Source organism: Salmo salar, chromosome ssa14 (genome assembly GCF_905237065.1).
Source record: "Salmo salar chromosome ssa14, Ssal_v3.1, whole genome shotgun sequence".
In the NCBI taxonomy this organism is placed as follows: domain Eukaryota; kingdom Metazoa; phylum Chordata; class Actinopteri; order Salmoniformes; family Salmonidae; genus Salmo; species Salmo salar.
The window spans coordinates 33,737,376-33,761,247 of NC_059455.1; the positions used below are offsets into that span (position 1 = coordinate 33,737,376).

General features: G+C 42.0%; 1 protein-coding gene across 1 annotated transcript in view; it reads left to right on the forward strand.

Moving 5' to 3' along the window:
* The window catches only part of LOC106569408 (protein zyg-11 homolog), a 29,862-nt gene that overhangs the window by 2,277 nt on the left and 3,713 nt on the right, over positions 1 to 23,872 (forward strand). Inside the window, exons 4-10 of the mRNA XM_014140747.2 lie at positions 16 to 159; positions 320 to 496; positions 21,446 to 21,510; positions 21,645 to 21,744; positions 21,944 to 21,994; positions 23,063 to 23,224; positions 23,307 to 23,354. Of these exons, the coding sequence (XP_013996222.2) occupies positions 16 to 159; positions 320 to 496; positions 21,446 to 21,510; positions 21,645 to 21,744; positions 21,944 to 21,994; positions 23,063 to 23,224; positions 23,307 to 23,354 (747 nt within the window). The remainder of the gene's footprint in view (positions 1 to 15; positions 160 to 319; positions 497 to 21,445; positions 21,511 to 21,644; positions 21,745 to 21,943; positions 21,995 to 23,062; positions 23,225 to 23,306; positions 23,355 to 23,872) is intronic.

Sequence of the window (23,872 nt, forward strand, 5' to 3'; positions counted from 1 at the left end):
GTGTTTGTCTTCCAGGTGACCGGCGAGGCCAATGAGAAACAGATCTGTGAATCTCTGAGGAGGTACAGAGAGAGAGAGTGTTTCACACGCGAGGCCCTGGTCCATCTCTACCAGCTAACTAACGACATGTACGACCAGACCAGACCAGACATCCTGAAGGTAACGATCGGAATATGTCTGCATATGAAATGGCTGAAATTGTGGTTGTTGACATAAGCATTTATACAAAAAGCTTATGTACTGCTTATACATGTGTTATGTATGGGTCAGGAATGTGTTATGAAGTCCTTATGTAGGTACCCTTCTCTCCTTTCTGTAGCTGGTGTTGGGAGGGATGCAGAACTACTCAGAGTCTCTCCATGTCCAGCTGGTGGCCTCAGCCTGCGTCTTCAACCTGACCAATCAGGACATGGCTGTGGGCATGCCCCACCCCCTGCTCAGCGCAGTTGTGCATCAGGTGCTGGAAGCCATGAGAAGCTTCCCCAGCCACCAACAGGTACACACACACACACACACACACACACACTTTAACATGCATTACATGACCAAAAGTATGTGGAGACCTGCTCGTCGAACATCTCATTCCAAAATCATGGGCATTAATATGGAGTTGGTCCCCCCCTTTGCTGCTTTAACAGCCTTCACTCTTCTGGGAAGGCTATCCACTAGATGTTGGAACATTGCTGTGGGGACTTGCTTCCATTCAGCCAAAAGAGCATTAGTGAGGTTGAGTACTGATGTTGGATGACTAGGTCTGGCTTGCAGTCAGTGTTCCAATTCATCCCAAAGGTGTTCGATGGGGTTGATGTCAGGGCTATATGCAGGCCAGTCATTTATATATGGACCTTTCTTTGTGCATGGGGTTTTGTCATGATCTATGAGCAGAATAACTGTATTACCTCAAGGCCAGCCCCCTAGCAATTTGAGTTCCAGTCGATGAGCTTCAGCCTCTCTTCATTTGAGTAACAGCTAGCATGATGCACACACAGCAGAGGGAGAGAGCAATGACGTGGTGCACATATCTGCACATATGTGATGTAGTACACCATTTTCGGGGACCACTTTTGGCTTGTGAGCTCTACTTTAAGAACTACTGGCTAAAAAGTATACAAAAGTACAGGAGAATCCATGTAAGGGACAGGTCTCTTTAAGGGACAATTAAAAACATTCTAAACCACCACTGAAATCCTTTAGGCTTACTCATGACGCTGAAATCAACCAAACACAGCAACGTGAAGGAAGCTGTGCATATCTCCAACCATTAGAAAATTACTTGAAAAAATAATAACTAATAAATAACAAATACTGGGCTAATCTTAAAGCATAAAACACAAATTATTACACAGAGTTGGCTACTCTCTCTCCTGTACCCATAAAAAAAATCTAAGCCAAATACAATATAAAGTAATACTCTACTGTGTACCGGACGGCAGTAAGGATTGCCACCGAGCTCACATACCCACTCAACCAGGAGTACCCTACCAGCTCTGACTTTTTTTTACCAGGTAAGTTGACTTGAGAACACATTCTCATTTACAGCAATGACATGGGGAACAGTTATAGGAGGGGGGATGAATGAGCCAATTGTAAACTTGGGATGATTAGGTGACTGTGATGGTATGAGAGCCAGATTGGGAATTTAGCCAGGACACCGGGGTTAACACCCCTACTCTTACAATAAGTGCCATGGGATCTTTTAGTGACCACAAAGAGTCAGGACAACCGTTTAACGTCCCATCCAAAAGACAGCACACTACACATGGAAATGTCCCCAATCACTGCCCTGGGGCATTGGGATATCTTTTTAGACCAGACGAAAGGGTGCGGCCTACTGGCCCTCCAACACCACTTCCAGCAGCATCTGGTCTCCCATCCAGGACCAACCCTGCTTAGCTTCAGAAGCAAGCCAGCAGTGGGATGCAGGCCACGATACAGATCTTATGTACAGAAAACCTGCCAGAGCCCAGAAATCATTTGTCCCCACCAGTATCAGACAGTTAAACAAATAACTCTGCTCAACCCCCCCCCCCACTCTCATTTATCTGAACTGTATGAAATGTTCCTCATCCAATGGATTGTACAGTACGTACAGAGCCCTTGACTTTTTCCAAATGTTACGTTACAGCCTTATTGTAAAATTGTTTAAATCGTTTTTTCCCCTCATCAATATACACACCATACCCCATAATGACAAAGCAAAAACATGTTCTTAGAGATTTTAGCAAATGTATTCAAAATGAAAAACTTAAATATCACATTTATTGTGTATTGTGTGTCGATTGAGGAAACAATTTAATTTAATCAATTTTAGAATAAGGCTATAACATAACAAAATGTGGAAAAAGTCAAGGGGTCTAAATAATTTCCGTCTAAATAGTTTCCTGAATGCGCTCGTCCCCAATAGTTGTTTCTTGTTGTATTGCTTGTGATTTACATTGTTTTGTTGTTACAGGTTTGGGTTTTTCCATTTATGTTTTGAGGTTGGACTTTTAGCACATATAGCTCATTAGCACGTAGGGCGCAACAATTGGTGTCACCTCGTTAGTCAGTATGTGTTATTCCTGGGCTGGTTGCCATCTCAATAGTGGGAAGGTGTTTCACCTGTGCTGGCCCAGATGCTATTTAAGAGTGGCTGGCCCAGTTCTCCAGTTGTCTTGATAGATGCGGAGGGTTAACACCTTTAGTTGGCTCGCCCTATTTAGATTTCTAGACAAGCAAATACTTTTTCTGATTTTGTTTTGCTCCACCATTTTGGTTTGCTTCCTGTCTTTAAGTTTGGTGTGGGGTTTTCTTTTGTTTGCTTCTTAGTGGGAAAATTTAGTGGGCACTCACGGGGGGTGTCTTTTAGGTTCCAGTTGTTGTTGCTACAGTAGTCAACTTTCAGTGGACACCCCCATGAGTGTCTTTTAGAACCCCTCCTAAAACCCCAACTGTGACTCTTCGTTAGTTCCCCCTTCAGTTTGAGCAACATTATTTGGTTTTCTAGCTGGGGAACATAACAAAATGGGGGCTCATCCGGGACCTTGTTTCCCATGAGTATGTGCTGTGCCCAGATATTTGAGTGTTCAAAATACACTTTTGTGGTAGAGTTTCTACCCAGAGGAGTTATAAGATTGGTGGAATCATTTTGATAGTTGAATAAAAGCACAGGCTTGTAAAATAAACATAAAGCCATGGACTTTAAGCTGGAAGCATTTGTGGAAAACCCTACATGGGAGATGCTAGATAAATGTACAAAGCCGAATCTGACAGTCCAAAAGCAGTAGTCAGAGTTTATTGGTACTGCTGTGGTGGAGGAGGAAATCCTCTTGGAGAGAGAGGCTGATGAAAAGGGAGCTATGGGTAGTAGAGTACATCCCGTCGAGGTGCAACTAAGGGAGTTAGAACTAATGGCAAAGTTGGAGCAACAAAGATTTGAGCTTGAACAACAGAAATTAAAGTTGGAGCACAGGGAAAGACAAAATGAGCGTGCAGCCAAACAACAAGAATGAGAACGTGCAACCAGACTAGAACAAGAATAACATGCGCATGCCATTTGATTAAAAGAGATGGAGCTGGCAGCGCGACAAAGGGAGATGGATCTGGAAGCACTCCAAATCCATTCAGGCCATCCTGCACCCTCAACAGAGTTTGATCTTGGTCGAAACAGCCGACTTGTACCGCCTTTCAACGAAAAGGAGGTGGATGTGTATTTTACTCTGTTTGAGCTGATTGCCACATCCCTAAAATGGCTGTGAGATATTTGGTCACTGCTCCTCCAATGTGTTCTTTTGGGGAAAGCTCCGCAAGTGTACGCCGCTTTAATTCTTGACCAGAGTTCAGATTATGACAGTGTTAAAGCTGCTTTCCTTCGGGCTTACGAGTTGGTAACAGAGGCATACAGACAACGGTTCTGTAAATGACTAAAGACAGAATCACAAAGCCATGTTGAGTTTGCAAGGGAAGAAGCATGTCTTTTTGATTATCAAATCAAATTGTATTTGTCACATGCCCCGAATACAACAGGTACCTTCCCGTGAAATGCTTACTTACAAGCCCTTAACCAACAATGCAGTTTTAAGAAAATAGAGTTAAGGAAATATTTACTAAATAAACTAAAGTAAAAAATATAAATAAAGTTACACAATAAAATAACAATAATTAGGCTATATACAGGGGGTACCGGTAATGAGTCAATGTGAGGGGGTACAGGTTAGTCGAGGTAATTTGTACATATAGGTAGGGGTAAAGTGACTATGCATAGATAATAAACAGCGAGTAAAATCTTCAACATAGAAATGCTACTAAAAAGAGTTTACTGAAACTTGTTACAAATGACAGTCACCTATGATTCACCAAATTATATTTTGAAAGAGGAAGTAAAGTACTATAAGCATATGTTTTCGTTTGTCTCCTCCATCTCCTCTAACTGAAGCTAATTGTATGGATTTTTTTCTATAAATAATGTAAAATGAACAGCCATACAGAAAGACACATGTGAAGGTGAAATTACAGAGGAGGAACTTCTTGATGAAATTAAAGCCTTTAAGTCCAGGAAAACTCCAGCGCTGGATGGCATACCAATTTTTTATATACTCAGAGGACCGTTATTAGCATGTTTTAACCACTCCTATGTAAATGGTAGATTATCAGACACTCAACAAGAAGGTCTGATTCCATTATTACTGAAACAGGATACAAGTGGGAAATATAAAGAATTGGAGGCCCCTTAAACTTCAATGTGTGATGCAAAAATTCTCGCAAAATGTATAGCGCATAGAATTAAAAAGGTATTGTCTGACATTATTCATTCTAATCAGACAGGTTTTTTACATGGACGATACATTGGAGATAATATAAGGGAAGTACTGGAAACAATATAACACTATGAAAAATCTGGGAAAGCAGGCCTGCTATTCATAGCGGACTTTGAAAAGGCTTCTGATAAAGTACAACTGGAGTTTATGTATAAATGCCTGGAACATTTCAATTTTGGAGAATCTCTTATAAAAATGGGTTAAAATAATGTATAGTAACCCTAGGTGTAAAATTGTAATTAATGGCTACTTCTCAGAAAGTTTTAAACTGTCAAGAGGAGTAAAGCAAGGTTATCCACTATCGGCATATCTATTTATTATGGCCATCGAAATATTAGCTATTAAAATCAGATCCAACAATAATATCAATGGATTAGAAGTACAGGGCTTAAAAACTAAGGTGTCATTGTACACGGGTGATTCATGTTTTCTTTTAAATCCACAACTTGGATCCCTCCACAGCCAGATAATTTTTCTAACCTCTCTGGATTACAACCAAATTATGATGTGTGTAACGGTCGTCGTATATAGTAGACCAAGGCGCAGCGGGTTGAGTGCTCATTTTAACGTTTATTAGAACACTTAAATGACAAAACAAGAAAACGAACGAACGCACAGTATTGCAGGCTAAACACAGCAGTGCAAAAACAACTTCCCACAAAACCCATTACAAAACACCCCTCTATATAGGACCTTCAATCAGAGGCAACGAGGAACAGCTGCCTCCAATTGAAGGTCCATCCAATAACCCTAAACATAGAACTAAAAAGACTAGACCAGAACATAGAAATATACTAACATAAAACATAACCAAAAACCCCGGAACAATCTAAACAAACACAACTCTACCTAAACACATAGCTCAACAAACCCCGAAACACTCTAAACAAATACCCCCTGCCACGTCCTGACCAAACTACAATAACAAATAACCCCTTATACTGGTCAGGACGTGACAATGTGTACTATATTACGTATTTGATCACAAAAAAACTTTTACTTTACCATGTAGTTTACCAATAAAATGGTCTAATAGTGATGTGGATATACTCGGTATACATATCCTGAAAGAAAGAAATGATTTCACGCCAATACATTTTTATAGAAAGTTAGCAAAAATAGATCTTGCTACCATGGAAAGGTAAATACCTTTCTATTTGTGGAAAAATCACCCTGATTAACTCTTTAGTCATATTCCAGTTTACCTATTTGCTTATGGTCTTGCAAATAAGTAACCTAGCAAACCGTTTTTTGTATTATATGAGAAAATATAACATTTTATTTTGGAATGGCAAGCGAGCCAAAATTTAACAGGCCTATTTATATAATGAATATGAATTTGGAGGGCAGAAATTATTAAATATTAAAACATTAGACCTCTCACTATAGGTTTCAGTCATTCAAAAGTTAAACTTAAATCCAAGCTGGTTCTCTAGCGGATTAGTAAAAATGTTTCACCCTATGTTGAAGAAAGGCCTTTTTCCCTTTAGTCAGATTACAACCTTTCACTTTCAGTTATTTGAAAAGGAAATAATCTCCCAAATATCGCTATTTTTAAAGCAAGCCATAGAAAGTTGGTTGCAATTTCAATTTAATCCACCAGAAAAGACAGAACAAATAATACAATAAATATTGTGGTTAAACTCAAATATGCTAATTGATAAAAAAAAACATTATTTTTTAAATATATACACTGCTCAAAAAAATAAAGGGAACACTAAAATAACACATCCTAGATCTGAATGAATGAAATAATCTTATTAAATACTTTTTTCTTTACATAGTTGAATGTGCTGACAACAAAATCACACAAAAATAATCAATGGAAATCCAATTTATCAACCCATGGAGGTCTGGATTTGGAGTCACACTCAAAATTAAAGTGGAAAACCACACTACAGGCTGATGAACTTTGATGTCCTTAAAACAAGTCAAAATGAAGCTCAGTAGTGTGTGTGGCCTCCACGTGCCTGTATGACCTCCCTACAATGCCTGGGCATTCTCCTGATGAGGTGGCGGATGGTCTCCTGAGGGATCTCCTCCCAGACCTGGACTAAAGTATCTGCCAACTCCTGGACAGTCTTTGGTGCAACGTGGCGTTGGTGGATGGAGCGAGACATGATGTCCCAGATGTGCTCAATTGGATTCAGGTCTGGGGAACGGGTGGGCCAGTCCATAGCATCAATGCCTTCCTCTTGCAGGAACTGCTGACACACTCCAGCCACATTGTCTTGCATTAGGAGGAACCCAGGGCCAACCGCACCAGCATATGGTCTCACAAGGGGTCTGAGGATCTCATCTCAGTACCTAATGGCAGTCAGGCTACCTCTGGCGAGCACATGGAGGGCTGTGCGGCCCCCCAAAGAAATGCCACCCCACACCATGACTGACCCACCGCCAAACCGGTCATGCTGGAGGATGTTGCAGGCAGCAGAACGTTCTCCACGGCATCTCCAGACTCTGTCACGTCTGTCACATGTGCTCAGTGTGAACCTGCTTTCATCTGTGAAGAGCACAGAGCGCCAGTGGCGAATTTGCCAATCTTGGTGTTCTCTGGCAAATGCCAAACGTCCTCCACGGTGTTGGGCTGTAAGCACAACCCCCACCTGTGGACGTCGGGCCCTCATACCACCCTCATGGAGTCTGTTTCTGACCGTTTGAGCAGACACATGCACATTTGTGGCCTGCTGGAGGTCATTTTGCAGGGCTCTGGCAGTGCTCCTCCTGCTCCTCCTTGCACAAAGGCGGAAGTAGCGGTCCTGCTGCTGGGTTGTTGCCCTCCTACGGCCTCCTCCACGTCTCCTGATGTACTGGCCTGTCTCCTGGTAGAGCCTCCATGCTCTGGACACTACGCTGACAGACACAGCAAACCTTCTTGCCACAGTTCGCATTGATGTGCCATCCTGGATGAGCTGCACTACCTGAGCCACTTGTGTGGGTTGTAGAATCCGTCTCATGCTACCACTAGAGTGAAAGCACCGCCAGCATTCAAAAGTGACCAAAGCATCAGCCAGGAAGCATAGGAACTGAGAAGTGGTCTGTGGTCACCACCTGCAGAACCACTCCTTTATTGGGGGTGTCTTGCTAATTGACTATAATTTCCACCTGTTGTCTATTCCATTTGCACAACAGCATGTGAAATGTATTGTCAATCAGTGTTGCTTCCTAAGTGGACAGTTTGATTTCACAGAAGTGTGATTGACTTGGAGTTACATTGTGTTGTTTAAGTGTTCCCTTTATTTTTTTGAGCAGTGTATAAAAAAAGGTATAATCTTCGTAAATGATATCATAAATACCACTGGTGGAGTTATGTCATACATGCAGCTAACTAAAACATATGGAAATGTCTGCTGTAAAAAATTATTTTCAATTTACAGTCTGTAGAAAGAATGAGAATAGAAAGGTTCAGAACTTTTGTGAAACATCTCAGCACAGTTGAAAAATATATGGCAAATAGAAATCCAATATGGATGGTGTTAAGAGATAGATGGGAGGGGTTGAATGGAGCTGAAAGTTGGGACAAATAACAACAAGATAACTAAAACATACTGTGCCGTAAAACGTATATAGGTTAAGAACTTTTTTGAAAGAGCACAGTTTGAAAGATATGACAAATAGAAATCAAACCAGATGGACATCATAAATGTATGGGAGAGGTTGAGGGTAGAGGAAGGACAAGAGTTAAAAACAAACAAAATAAATCTATTGTAAAATAGACTGTGTCCATAACATTTATATAGTATGTATAAGCTGGAAATACAGGCCTAAGCGTTGTTGTTCACTAGATTGCTCCAATTGGGGGAGGGGTGGTAGGGTTGGAGGGTAATAAAGGAAATATATTTTTTTAAAGATGCGTATGTATGTGTATGTATGTATGTATGTATGTATGTATGTATGTATGTATGTATGTATGTATGACTGTGTCTTTAAACAGCTTGGAAAATTACCGAAAATGATGTCATGGCTTTAGAAGCTTCTGATAGGCTAATTGACATAATTTGAGTCAATTGGAGGTGTACCTGTGGATGTATTTCAAGGCCTACCTTCAAACTCAGTGCCTATTTGCTTGACATCAAAAGAAATCAGCCAAGACCTCAGAAAAAACATTGGAGACCTCCACAAGTCTGGTTCATCCTTGGGAGCAATTTCCAAATGCCTGAAGTTACCACGTTCATTTGTACAAACAATAGTACGCAAGTATAAACCCCATGGGATCATGCAGCCGTCATACTGCTCAGGAAGGAGACGCATTCTGTCTCCTAGAGATGAATGTACTTTGGTGCGAAAAGTGCAAATCAATCCCAGAACAACAGCAAAGGACCTTGTGAATATGCTGGAGGAAACGGGTACGAAAGTATCTATATCCACAGTAAAACGAGTCCTATATCGACATAACCTGAAAGGCCGCTCAGCAAGGAAGAAGCCACTGCTCCAAAACCGCCATAAAAAGCCAGACTACGGTTTGCAACTGCACATGGGGACCAAGATCATACTTCAAACCTGACTCAGTTACACCAGCTCTGTCAGGAGGAATGGGCCAAAATTCACCCAACTTATTGAGGGAAGCTTGTGGTAGGCTACCTGAAACGTTTGACCCAAGTTAAACAATTTAAAGGCAATGCTATCAAATACTAATTGAGTGTATGTAAGCTGAAATAAATTATTCTCTCCACTATTATTCTGACATTTCACATTCTGAAAATGAAGTGGTGATCCTACCTGCCCTAAGACAGGGAATCTTTACTAGGATTAAAAGTCAGGAGTTGTGAAAAACTGAGTTTAAATGTATTTGGCTAAGGTGTATGTAAAACTTCCGACTTCAACTGTACATGCATACATATACACGTGTATTGCAAAAAATATATACACTACAGTTCATAAGTTTGGGCTCACTTAGAAATGTCCTTGTTTTTTAAAGAAAAGCACTTTTTTGTCTATTAAAAATAACAACAAATTGATCAGAAATACAGTGTAGGCATTGTTCATGTTGTAAATGACTATTGTAGCTGAAACCGGTAGTTTTTTATGGAATATCTACGTAGGCATACAGAGGCCATTATCAGAAACCATCACTCTTGTGTTCCAATGGCACGTTGTGTTAGCTAATCCAAGTTTATCATTTTAAAAGGCTAATTGATCATTACAAAACCCTTTTGCAATTATGTTAGCACAGCTGAAAACTGTTGTGCTGATTTCAGAAGCAATAAAACAGCGCAAACTGGCTCTAACCAGAATAGAAAGGAGTGGGAGGCCCCTGTGCACAACTGAGCAAGTGGACAAGTACATTAGTGTCTAGTTTAAGAAACAGACGCCTCACAAGTCCTCAAATGGCAGCTACATTAAATAGTACCCGCAAAACACCAGTCTCAACGTCAACAGTGAAGAGGCGACTCAGGGATGCTGGCCTTCTAGGCAGAGTTGGGGAAAAAAAGCCATATTTCAGACTGGCCAATAAAAAGAAAAGATTAAGATGGGCAAAAGACCACAGACACTGGACAGAGGAATTCTGCCTAGAAGGCCAGCATCCTGGAGTCGCCTCTTCACTGCTGATGTTGAGACTGGTGTTTTGCAGGTACTATTTAATGAAGCTGCCAGTTGTGTACTTGTGATGCCTCTGTTTTTCAAACTAAACCCTCTAATTTACTTGTCCTCCTACTCAGTTGTGCACCGAGGCTTCCCACTCCTCTTTCTATTCTGGTTAGAGCCAGTTTGCGCTGTTGTGTGAAGGGAGTAGTACACAGTGTTGTACGATATCTTCAGTTTCTTGGCAATTTTTCGTATGGAATAGCCTTCATTTTTCAGAACAAGAATAGATTGATAAGTTTCAGAAGAAAGTCCTTTGTTTCTGGCCATTTTGAGCCTGTAATGGAACCGACAAGTGCTGATGCTCCAGATACTCAACTACTCTAAAGAAGGCCAGTTTTATTGATTCTTTAATCAGAACAACAGTTTTAAGCTGTGCTAACATAATTGCAAAAGGGTTTTATAATGATCAATTAGCCTTTTTAAATTGATAACCTTAGATTAGCTTACACAACGTACCCTGAATCTATTCTACCACGGCCAGAAATCTGCTCCTTTTATTCTCTGTCCCCAACGCACTAGACAACCAGTTTTTTTAGCCTACTCCTACTCCTCTTCTGTTCCTCGGGGGATGTAGAGGTTAACCCAGGCCCTGTGTGTCCCCAGGCACTCTCATTTGTTGACTTCTGTAACCGTAAAAGCGTTGGTTTCATGCATGTTAATATCAGAAGCCTCCTCCCTAAGTTTGTTTTACTCACTGCTTTAGCACACTCCGCCAACCCTGATGTCCTAGCCGTGTCTGAATCCTGGCTTAGGAAGGCTACCAAAAATTCAGAGATTTCCATCCCCAACTACAACATTTTCCATCAAGATGGAACTGCCAAAGGGGGAGGAGTTAGCCTGCAAAGTTCTGTCATACTTTCCAGGTCTATGCCCAAACAGTTCAAGCTTCTAATTTTTTTTATTAATCTCTCCAGAAATAAGTCTCTCACTGTTGCCACCCGTTATAGACCCCCCCTGTGTGCCCAGCTGTGCCCTGGACACCATATGTGAATTGATTGCCCCCCATTTATCTTCAGAGTTCGTTCTGCTAGGTGACCTATACTGGGATATGCTTAACACCCCGGCCGTCCTACAATCTAAGCTAGATGCCCTCAGTCTCACACAAATTATCAAGGAACCCACCAGGTACAACCCTAAATCCGTAAACATGGGCACCCTCATAGATATTATCCTGACCACCTTGCCCTCCAAATACACCTCTGCTGTTTTCAATCAGGATCTCAGCGATCACTGCCTCATTGCCTGCATCCGTTATGGGTCCGCTGTCAAATGACCACACCTCATCACTGTCAAACGCTCCCTAAATCACTTCTGCGAACAGGCCTTTCTAGCACAAAAACATCCAGTGGCGTACTGCACTAGCATCGAATAGTCTCCGCGATATGAAACTTTTCAGGGAAGTCAGGAACCAATACACACCGTCAGTTAGGAAAGCAAAGGATGGCTTTTTGAAACAGAAATTTGCATCCTGCAGCACAAACTCCAAAACGTTCTGGGACACTGTAATGTCCATGGAAAATAAGAGCACCTCCTCCCAGCTGCCCACTGCACTGAAGCTAGGAAACACTGTCACCACTGATAAATCCATGATAATCGAGAATTTCAATAGCTTTTCTCTACGGCCGGCCATGCTTTGTTCCTGGCTACCCCAACCTCGGCCAACAGCTCTGCACCTTCTCCGCTGTGCAATCCGGTTTCCGAGCTGGTCACGGGTGCACCTCAGCCACGCTCAAGGTACTAAACGATATCATAACCTCCATCGATAAAAGACAGTACTGTGCAGCCATCTTCATCGACCTGGCCAAGGCTTTCGACTCTGTCAATCACTGTATTCTTATCTGTAAGGCTTGTATATGGGAGGCGAAGTGCAGGAGAGTGCAGGAGAGCGGAGTATAATAAACAGGCGCACTTTAATACCGGTTAACATATGACAGCAACTAACACATACTAGTGCCAATAACACGGTCTAAAACAAAAGTGCAGCGCCTGATAAAAATCCACATAACAATAAACAATAACTCACAAATACAACATGGGGAACCTGTCAAGGTATAGGGGGCAGTATTTTCGATTTCGGATGAAAAACGTGCCCAGAGTAAACTGCCTAATACTCGAGCACAGAGTAAAATATTTGCATATTATTTGTAGATTTGGATGGAAAACACTCTGCAGTTTCTAAAACTGTTTGAATGATGTCTGTGAGTTTAAAGCAGAACTCATATGGCAGGCAAAAATCTGAGAAAAATCCAACCAGGAAGTGGGAAATCTGATGCTTGTAGTCTTCAAGTCATTGCCTATCTAACGCACAGTGACTTAGGGTTAATTTTGCACTTCCTAAGGCTTCCACTAGATGTCAACAGTCTTTAGAACCTGGTTTCAGGCTTTTGCGGTGAACACAGAGCGAACAAGAAGGCCGGGAAGTTGGTGACTCAGAAAATTACATGAGTTTTATGGCGCACGTTCACGTGATGAGGTAGCTGTGTTCCATAACGTTTTTCAAGACATTGGAATCGTCCGGTTGGAATATTATTGAAGTTTTATGTTAAAAAGATTGATGCTATACAACGTTTGACATGTTTCAGCGAACGTAAATATAACTTTTTTTGACTTTTTGCCGTGCAATTTTGGGCGCGCCTCCTACATTTGGAGTAGTTTACTGAATGCGCTAACAACGAGGTATTTGGACATAAATTATGGACTTTATCGAACAAAACAACATTTATTGTGGACCTGGGATACCTGGAAGTGCCTTCTGATGAAGATCATCAAAGGTAAGTGAATATTTATAATGCTATTTATGATTTTAGATTACTCCAAAATGGCGGGTATCTGTATTACCTGTTGTATTTTTCTGAGCGCCGTACTCAGATTATTGCAAAGTGTGCTTTCCCCGTGAAGCTTTTTTGAAATCTGTCACAGCGGTTGCATTCAGGAGATGTTTATCTATAATTCTTTGAAAAACAGTTTAATATTTTATCAACGTTTATGATGAGTATTTTTGTAAATTGTTGTGCTGATTCACCGGAAGTTTTGGAGGAAAAATATTTTCTGAACATCACGCGTCAATGTAAAATTTTTTTTTTTAATATAAATAAGAACTTTATCGAACAAAACATACATGTATTGTGTAACATTGAGTCCTAGGAGTGTCATCTGATGAAGATCATCAAAGGTTAGTGCTTAATTTTAGTTGTATTTATGGTTTTTGTGACCCCTCTCCTGCTTGGAAAATGGCTGTGTGGTTTTTCTTGTGTTGGCACTGTCCTAACATCATCTAACTTTATGGTTTCGCCGTAAAGCCTTTTTGAAATCGGACAATATGGTTGGATTAAGGAGAGGTTTATCTTTTAAATGGTGTAAAATAGTTGTATGTTTGAGAACTTTGAATTAGGAAATTTTGTAGTTTTGAATTTGGCACTCTGATTTTTTTACTGGCTGTTGAATAGTGTGAACCGTGGGTGGGACGGTAGCGTCCCACGCAGCCCTGAGAAGTTAAATAATAAATAAGTAATTGGTTGAGTGAAGCCAGGTGTGATAAGACAATGACAGAACAAATGGAAAATGACAAGTGGGTTGGCGGTGGCTAGAAAGCCGGTGACGTCGAACGCCGCCCGAACAAGGAGAGGGACTGACTTCGGCGGAAGTCGTGACATTATCGGCAGACTCAACAGCCTTGGTTTCTCAAATGACTGCCTCGCCTGGTTCACCAATTACTTCTCAGATAGAGTTTAGTGTGTCAAATCGGAGGGCCTGTTGTCCGGACCTCTGGCAGTCTCTATGGGGGTACCACAGGGTTCAATTCTCGGGCCGACCCTTTTCTCTGTATATATCAATGATGTCGCTCTTGCTGCGGGTGATTCCTTGATCCACCTCTACGCAGACGACACCATTCTGTATACATCTGGTCCTTCTTTGGACACTGTGTTGACAAACCTCCAAACAAGCTTCAATGCCATACAACACTCCTTCCATGTTCTCCAACTGCTCTTAAACGCTAATAAAACTAAATGCATGCTCTTCAACCGATCGCTGCCCGCCCGACTAGCATCACTACTCTGGACGGTTCTGACTTGGAATATGTGGACAACTACAAATACCTAGGTGTCTGGCTAGACTGTAAGCTCTCCTTCCAGACTCATATTAAGCATCTCCAATCCAAAATTAAATCTAGAATCGGCTTCCTATTTCGCAACAAAGAATACTTCACTCACGCTGCCAAACATAGTCATTTTTACGAGGGTATCCTACCAATCCTCGACTTCGGCGTTGTCATTTACAAAATAGCTTCCAATACTCTACTCAGCAAACTGGATGCAGTCTATCACAGTGCCATCCGTTTTATCACCAAAGCCCCATATACCACCCACCACTGCGACCTGTCTGCTCTCGTCGGCTGGCCCTTGCTACATGTTCGTCACCAGACCCACTGGCTCCAAGTCATCTATAAGTCTTTGCTAGGTAAAGCTCCGCCTTATCTCAGCTCACTGGGCACCATAACAACACCCACCCGTAGCACACGCTCCAGCAGGTATATCTCACTGGTCACCCCCAAAGCCAACACTTCCTTTGGCCGCCTATCCTTCCAGTTCTCTGCTGCCAATGACTGGAACGAATTGCAAAAAATCTATGAAGTTGGAGACTTATATCTCCCAAACTCACTTTAAGCATCAGCTATCTGAGCAGCTCACCGATCGCTGCAGCTGTACACAGCCCATCTGTAAATAGCCCATCCAACTACCCACCTCATCCCCTAATTGTTTTTATTAACTTTTTTTTTGCTCTTTTGCACACCAGTATTTCTACCTGCACATCATCATCTGCACATCTATCACTCCAGTGTTAGTTTGCAAAATGTTAATTACTTAGCTGCTATGGCCTATTTATTGCCTTACCTCCTTACTCCATTTGCACACACTGTATATAGATTTTTCTATTGTTATTGACTGTACTTTTGTTTATCACATGTGTAACACTGTTGTTTTTTTGTCGCAATGCTTTGCTTTATCTTGGCCAGGTCGCAGTTGTAAATGAGAACTTGTTCTCAACTGGCCTACCTGGTTAAATAAAGGTGAAATAAAACAACGTGCCATTGGAACACAGGAGTGATGGTTGCTGAAATGCTTTAACCTGTTAGTGCTGCATTTAGCTGTGGTTTGGGTTTATGTGACATTATATGCTAGCTTGAAAAATGGGTGTCTGATTATTTCTGGCTGGGTACTCTGCTGACATAATCTAATGTTTTGCTTTCGTTGTAAAGCCTTTTTGAAATCGGACAGTGTGGTTAGATTAACGAGAGTCTTGTCTTTAAAATGGTGTAAAATAGTCATATGTTTGAGAAATTGAAGTAATAGCGTTTCTAAGGTATTTGAATAACGCGCCACAGGATTCCACTGGCTGTTGTGTAGGTGGGACGAAATCGTCCCACTGGCACTAGAGAAGTTTCAAAATGCAGATGTTGATTTAGTTATGGATCCATAACGAATTACTATGGGAATAAATATCACTGATTTACAGAAATATTGGAACAAAGTTGTCTAATGAAGGCAAACAATTTAGAATCGTCCAATCCTCTTAGGCTGTAGCCTACTCCCGACCGTCACGTTGTACAGCGCCATATTTTCCATTCCATCCTAATGGAAACACTGAGGGTTTATTTATTTATTTTTCTTGGAATAGAAACACCATAATATTAATCAAATGAATTAAGCCAAATTTCTGGAAATCAGTCCCATATACTATGTTATTACAAAAAAAGTTTTTAATTATCTGGTAATGCCAATATGGAATACTATCAAATGCTTCTGAAAGATGCCCTCTGGTGGTCAAACTAGCACTAACATGCATTAACAGAAAAAATGGCTGACAATTAGTTAATGTGCCACAGAATGCTGCAGCAGCCCGCAAGGTGTGCTGCAGTATGACACAACTTTTAAAGGAGCAACCACTGTACTTCTCGAGCCGTTCAAGAATTACCTTCATGAAAGGGTTGCTACCTACATTTATGAGCACAAGGATCTCACTCTTGCGAAAGCTGCAGTTCTTGCAGATGAGTTTGTGTTGACACATAAAGCTACCTTCACAAACAAAGCACCCAGTAGTTATCCATACGTAAAAAGCAATCCCAAGAAGTCACCTCTTACTGCAAGATTACAGTCTTTTTCTACAGTGCCCAAAGATAAAGATTGGCAGAAAACAGTTTTTTCATATCCGCCAGTTTGTCATTGAGAAAGGACACATTGCCGTGAGAAAGGAGACATCGTCTCTGTGTCCTAAGTTGAAATAGAAAAATAAGCGGGAGAAAAGGCCATTTCTTCTTGTGGGAGCACTCCAGCCCATTAAGTCTCTGGTTGGGACTGGTGTATCTCCTAAACAAGATTTTGGATCAGATGTGTATGAACCCTTTGTTTCAGATGAGTTTGTGTCTCTGCAGAGTGGTGATGCTTTTAACCTCTATGGGCTAGGTGGGATGCTTGCATCCCACCTACTCAACAGCCAGTGTAATCCCGTGGTGCGATATTCAAATACCTCAAAAATGCAAAAACTTCAATTTTTCAAACATATGACTATTTTACACCATTTTAAAGACAAGACTCTCGTTAATCTAACCATACTGTCCGATTTCAAAAAGGCTTTACAACGAAAGCAAAACATTAGATTATGTCAGCAGAGTACCCAGCCAGAAATAATCAGACACCCATTTTTCAAGCTAGCATATAATGTCACATAAACCCAAACCACAGCTAAATGCAGCACTAACCTTTGATGATCTTCATCAGATGACAACCCTAGGACATTATGTTATACAATACATGCATGTTTTGTTCAATCAAGTTCATATTTATATCAAAAACCAGCTTTTTACATTAGCATGTGACTAGCATGTGACTAGCATTCCGACCGAACACTGCCGGTGAATTTACTAAATTACTCACGATAAACGTTCACAAAAACATAACAATTATTTTAAGAATTATAGATACAGAACTCCTCTATGCACTCGATATGTCCGATTTTAAAATAGCTTTTCGGTGAAAGCACATTTTGCAATATTCTAAGTAGATAGCCCGGCATCACAGGGCTAGCTAATTAGACACCCAGCAAGTTTAGCACTCACCAAAGTCAGATTTACTATAAGAAAAATGTTATTACCTTTGCTGTTCTTCGTCAGAATGCACTCCCAGGACTTCTACTTCAATAACAAATGTTGGTTTGGTCCCAAATAATCCATTGTTATATCCAAATAGCGGCGTTTTGTTCGTGCGTTCAAGACACTATCCGAAAGGGTAAATAAGGGTGACGAGCATGGCGCATTTCGTGACAAACAATTTCTAAATATTCCATTACCGTACTTCGAAGCATGTCAACCGCTGTTTAAAATCAATTTTTATGCCATTTTTCTCGTAAAAAAGCGATAATATTCCGACTGGGAAATCGTTTTTTATTACAAAGAGTGAAAGTAAAAGCATGCTATCCCCTCATGCACGAGCCTCAGTCTAATGGCCCTCTGATGGAGCACTTGCCAAACGCGCTAATGTGTTTCAGCCTGGGGATGGAATTACATCGTTCAGCTTTTTCCCGCCTTCTGAGAGCCCATGGGAGCCGTAGGAAGTGTCACGTCATGCCAGAGATCCCCTGTATTTGTTAGAGATGATCAAGGAGCGCAAGAAATGGTCAGACAGGCCACTTCCTGTAAGGAATCTTCTCAGGTTTTGGCCTGCCAAATGAGTTCTGTTATACTCACAGACACCATTCAAACAGTTTTAGAAACTTTAGGGTGTTTTCTATCCAAAGCCAATAATTATATGCATATTCTAGTTACTGGGCAGGAGTAGTAACCAGATTAAATCGGGTACGTTTTTTATCCGGCCGTGCAAATACTGCCCCCTAGCCCCAACAGGTTAAGCAGCCGGTGAAGATACTGTGAGACACTGGGGAAGCCCAGTCCTTCATTTTGGAGGGTGTTTTGCCTTTGTTGGTGCAAGGCGTGGAGATGGGTTATATGGAGGTTCCGTTATATAATGTGGAACTTGAGTCTGGTCTTATTTCTGGTTCTGTCGTCATTGGGGTGAGGACTAGCCTACCGGTGATGGAGGTCTCATTCATTTTGGGAAACAATTTGTATGGAGGGAATGTCGTGCCAAGTCCTGTCAATCGTAAAGAACCCAGAGTAGAGGAACCTGATGTTATCAGAAAAGTACCCTAGAGTGTTCCCAGCATGTGCGGTTACATATACTATGTCTAAGAAAATCACCAGGAGCAAGTCTAGTGTTGAGGAGGATGTCAGCGATCCCACAATGGTCAATCTATCTGAGACGTTTATGAGTGATCCTGATTTCAGTAAACCTCCTGAGTTGACCTCTCCTTTGAAAACCCCAAAGGTGAGCGAGTTTGTAGGACCACTGAAGGAAGAGAGGGTCCCTACAGTTGATACAATGTTTAGGAAGCAGTTGATTGTGGAACATATTAACCTGTCTGGGAACGTGGGACGCTTGCGTTCCACCCAAGTCAACAGCCAGTGGAATCGCGTCACGCGAAATACAAATACCTCTATATGCTATAACTTCAATTTCTGAAACATATGACTATTTTGCACCATTTTATAGATACACCTCTCCTGAATCGAACCACGTTGTCCGATTTCAAAAAGGCTTTACAGCAAAAGCAAAACATTAGATTATGTTAGGAGAGTACCCTGCCAAAAAAAATCACACTGCCATTTTCAAAGCAACTAGCATGCATCACAAATACCCAAAACACAGCTAAATGCAGCACTAACCTTTGACAATCTTCATCAGATGACACTCCTAGGACATCATGTTACACAATACATGCATTTTTTGTTCGATAAAGTTCATATTTATATATAAAAACAGCATTTTACATCGGCGCGTGACGTTCAGAAAATATTTTCCCTCAAATGCTTCCGGTGATCAGCGCTACAATTTACAAAATTACTATTCGAAAACATTGTTAAAATGTAATATTGTCATTCAAAGAATTATAGATTAACATCTCGTGAATGCAACCGCATTGCCAGATTTAAAAATAACTTTACTGGGAAATCACACTTTGCAATAAACGACGTGGTATGCTCAGAAAAATAGGCTAGGCGATACATGTTAGCGCCATCTTGGAACCATCTAAAATCAAATATACTATTGTAAATATTCCCTTACCTTTGATTATCTTCATCAGAAGGCACTTCCAGGAATCCCAGGTCCACAACAAATATAGTTTTGTTCGAAAAAGTTAATAATTTATGTCCCAATAGTTCCTTCTTGTTAGCGCGTTCCGAAGGCTACTCATAATGTACTGAAGCGGGCGGGACTTGTCGTCACGAATGTGCAAAAAATATATATTTACGTTTGTTCAAACATGTCAAACGTTGTATAACATAAATCTTTAGGGCCTTTTTCAACCAGAGCTTGAATAATATTCAAGGCGGACGATTGCATTGTCTTACTAAACGTTTTGGAACAAAAGGGTTCCCATGGGCGCCCGCGTCATAGTAGTAATGGCTCGCCCTCTGTGACCAACTTCCCAAGCCTCTCTTTGGGTCAGTTTCTACCATAGAAGACTCAAACCACTTTGTAAAGACTGTTGACATCTAGTGGAAGCCTTAGGAAGTGCTAAATGATTAATAAGTCCCTGTGTGTTTCAATGGCAAAGCTTGAAAGTGATTCCACACATCAGATTTCCACTTCCTGTTAGGATTTGTCTCAGGGTTTTGACTGCCATATGAGGTCTGTTATACACACAGACACCATTCAAACGGTTTAGGAAACTTTAGAGTGTTTTCTATCCAAATCTACTAATTATATGCATATTCTAGTTACTGGGCAGGAGTAGTAACCAGATTTAATCGGGTACTTTTTTTATCCGGCCGTGCAAATACTGCCCCCTATCCCCAACAGGTTAAAGATGTTTAACTCTCCCCTCTTTTTGCTGAGATGTGTCCAGAGGTGGAGTTTTATGAAGTTTGCGTGGGTTACTTTGACAGAGATGGTGTTCTAATGAGGACATGGCATTCTCGCATCACTTCTGGGCAAGACGATTGGCCCAGTGTATCTCAAATTGTAGTTCCAATTACGCTTTGACTGTATCTTGTGTAACTTCTTCTAGCCTGGTCTGAAACAAAATGGTGTGTCTTACTATAAATCCTGTTATGTTTGCCAACACATGGGTGAACCAAACCAAGCTGTGCCAGTTGCCACTTTGCAGCCTATTCCTGCTTTTGACTAACCTTTCAGCAGGGTTCTGGTGGATTGTGTTGGTCCTTTGTCCAAACCAAAGAGTTTCTGGTGGATTGTGTTGGTCCTTTGCCCAAACCAAAGAGTTTCTGGTGGATTGTGTTGGTCCTTTGTCCAAACCAAAGAGTTTCTGTTAACCATTATGTGCGCTGTCTCTCGTTTCCCTGAGGCTATTCCACTCAGGAAAATCACCAGAGGAAAATTACTACAGATATTGCAGGAGTTTCCACTTGAGATCGGATATGTCCGTGGTAAGGACAACATGGTTGCTGATTGTCTTTCAAGGGTGGGCAGTCGATAAGTTTTGTGTTTTGCATTTAGCCAGTGTGTAGCCCAAGCTCACAATTTATTTTGACTGCACGTTTTGATATTTTGGAGATTAGTTTTGTTTGGTTGCGCTCATTCAAAGGGGATGAGAGATATAGAATCATATGTGATTTCACCTGTTTCTCAACTTGTGAGTTTTAGTATTCTGTCTGTAATAAAGCCCTTTTGTGAGGAAAAACTCATTCTGATTGGCTGGGCCTGGTTCCCCAGTGGGTGGACCTGGCTGCCAAGTGGGTGGGCCTATGCCCACCCATGGCTGCACCCCTGCCCAGTCATGTGAAATCCATAGATTAGGGCCTAATTTATTTATTTCAATTGACTGATTTCCTTATATGAACTGTAACTTTGTTGCATGTTGCGTTTATATTTTTTGTTCAGTATATTTATTTATTTATGCATTATGTGGTGATGTTTTGCTGATGAGTTTCCTGAAAGGGACACAATAAAGAATTATTATAACCACAGCCTGTGCTTCCCCCTTTCCAGTTACAGAAGAACTGCCTGCTGGTGCTCTGCAGTGACACCATCCTTCAGGACGTCCCTTTTGACAGGTCAGTCTGTCCATAGCCTGGTGAATTGAAATCAATCTAAATCAATTAAATTGAAACCTTGAGTTATGTGTACAGATCTTAAGTTAGGGTTAAGTCCTAGGTGTTATAGGATCTCACTGCTGTGTCCCTGTCAGGTTCAAAGCAGCCAAGCTGGTGATGAACTGGCTCAGCGGTCACGTGGACCGGACCCTGCAGAGGATGGCTGTGGCCGTCATCTCCATACTAGTGGCCAAAGTAGGTCCCCACCCTTTTTTAAATGCATTATTTCCTCAACCTTAACATCTCCATACAAGTTGGCAAAGTAGTTCACCCCATACCCCCCATGGACCTGAATTTTTGACTGGGAATAGGGTTGATGTACTGGACTCCATGGGCAGTTGGCCGTGGCTTATGTTGCTAAGATCATTTGTTGAAACCGTTTGTCTGTCTGCAGCTGTCCACAGAGCAGACCACACAGCTGGGGGCTGATATATTTATTATGAAGGTAAGAAATCCGTATCCCTCCATTTTCCTCTCTCCCTTGCTTCACCTTTATCTCTCTACCCCTCACCTCACCTTTATCTCTCCCCCTCTCCCCCTCATCTTTATCTCTCCCCTCACCTTTATCTCTCTCCCTCTCCCCTCACCTTTATCTCTCCCCTCTCCCCCTCACCTTTATCGCTCTCCCCCTCACCTTTATCTCTCTCTTCATCGCTCTCCCCCTCACCTTTATCTCTCTCTTCATCTCTCTCCCCCTCACCTTTATCTCTCCCCTCTCCCCCTCACCTTTATCTCTCTCTTCATCTCTCTCCCCCTCACCTTTATCTCTCCCCTCTCCCCCTCACCTTTATCTCTCTCTTCATCTCTCACCCCCTCACCTTTTTCTCTCTCCCCGCACCTTCTCTTTTCCTTCCCCCCTCACCTCATCTCCCCCCCTCACCTCATCTCACCCCCCTCCCTCATCTCACCCACCCCCCACCTCATTTCACCCTCACCCCCACCTCATCTTACACTCTTCCTCTCCTCATCTCACCCCCTTCCCCCCTCACCTCACCCTCTCCCCCACCTCATCTCACCCCCCTCACCTGATCTCACCCCCTTCCCCCTCACCTCACCCTCTCCCCCACCTCATCTCACTCTCCCCCCTCACCTCATCTCACCCTCTTCCCCCACCTCATTTCATCCTCCCCCCACCTCATCTTACCCTCTTCCTCCCCTCACCTCACCCTCTCCCCCCTAACCTCATCTCATCCTCTTCCCCCCTAACCTCATCTCACCCTTTCTCTCCCTCCCCCCTTCACCTCACCTCACCTCTCTCTCCTCTCTCTCTCCCCTTCCCTGACCCCTCTTCCTCTCTCCCTCACCTCTATCTCTCCTCCTCTCTCCTTCTCCTTCTCTCGCTCTCTCTCCCCCTGACTCCTCTCTCTCTATTCCTCTCTTCACCCTCACCTCTATCTCTCCTCCTCTCTCTCACCCTCCTCTCTCTCCACCTCGCCTCTCTCTCTCTCTCTCTCTCTCTCTCTCTCTCTCTCTCTCTCTCTCCATCTCTTTCTCTCCGTCTTACCTCTAACAGCAGCTGCTGGGTATAGTGCAACAGAAAGCCATGGCAGGAGTAGTGGACTCCACTCTGAAGTTTGCCCTGAGTGCTCTGTGGAACCTGACTGATGAGACACCCACTGCCTCGCGACACTTCATCCAGTGTCAGGGCCTGGAGCTGTACGAGGAGGTGCTGGAGGTAGGAGAAGCACACACACACACATTTATAGTTGAAATAGTGGAAGCATTCAATGAATTGTCCTCTCCCTCTTGCCTTGCAGACTTACTCTTCTGAATCTTCTATACAGCAGAAAGTTCTAGGTCTTCTGGTAGGTCTTTCTGTTTCAACATGTTGCAGTTGTTTGTTTGTGTATGTCAGTGCTCTGATTTTCTACATTATCATTGTGCATATTATTTACATGTGTTACCCTTTGGGTTGTATGCTCAAGTCATAATTGCACAGAGAAAATGCATGTTTCTGTAATCAAAACAACTTCTGTTTTGTTTGAGCCAGTAAAGATAAACAAGGGACAGACACAACCACATGATAAAAACTGGAAGCATATATCTGTTGATGTTCCATGGTGTTCTGTCTCCCTCCACCCTGCGCCTGGGTTCATTAGGGCACACCACAGCCAAACATTTGAAAGCATTTGTAATAGGATCAGATAGTACATCCCTATTTTACTCTGTTTGGGAGCGTTTTCTTCTGTTTCATTTCTACTGAACACTACTCAGGGCCAGTATTTATAAAGCATTTCAGAGTGAGAGTGCTGATGTAGGATCAGTTTTGTGTTTTAGATCATAATGAATACGATTATATGGACAGGGGGACCTGCTCCTAGTT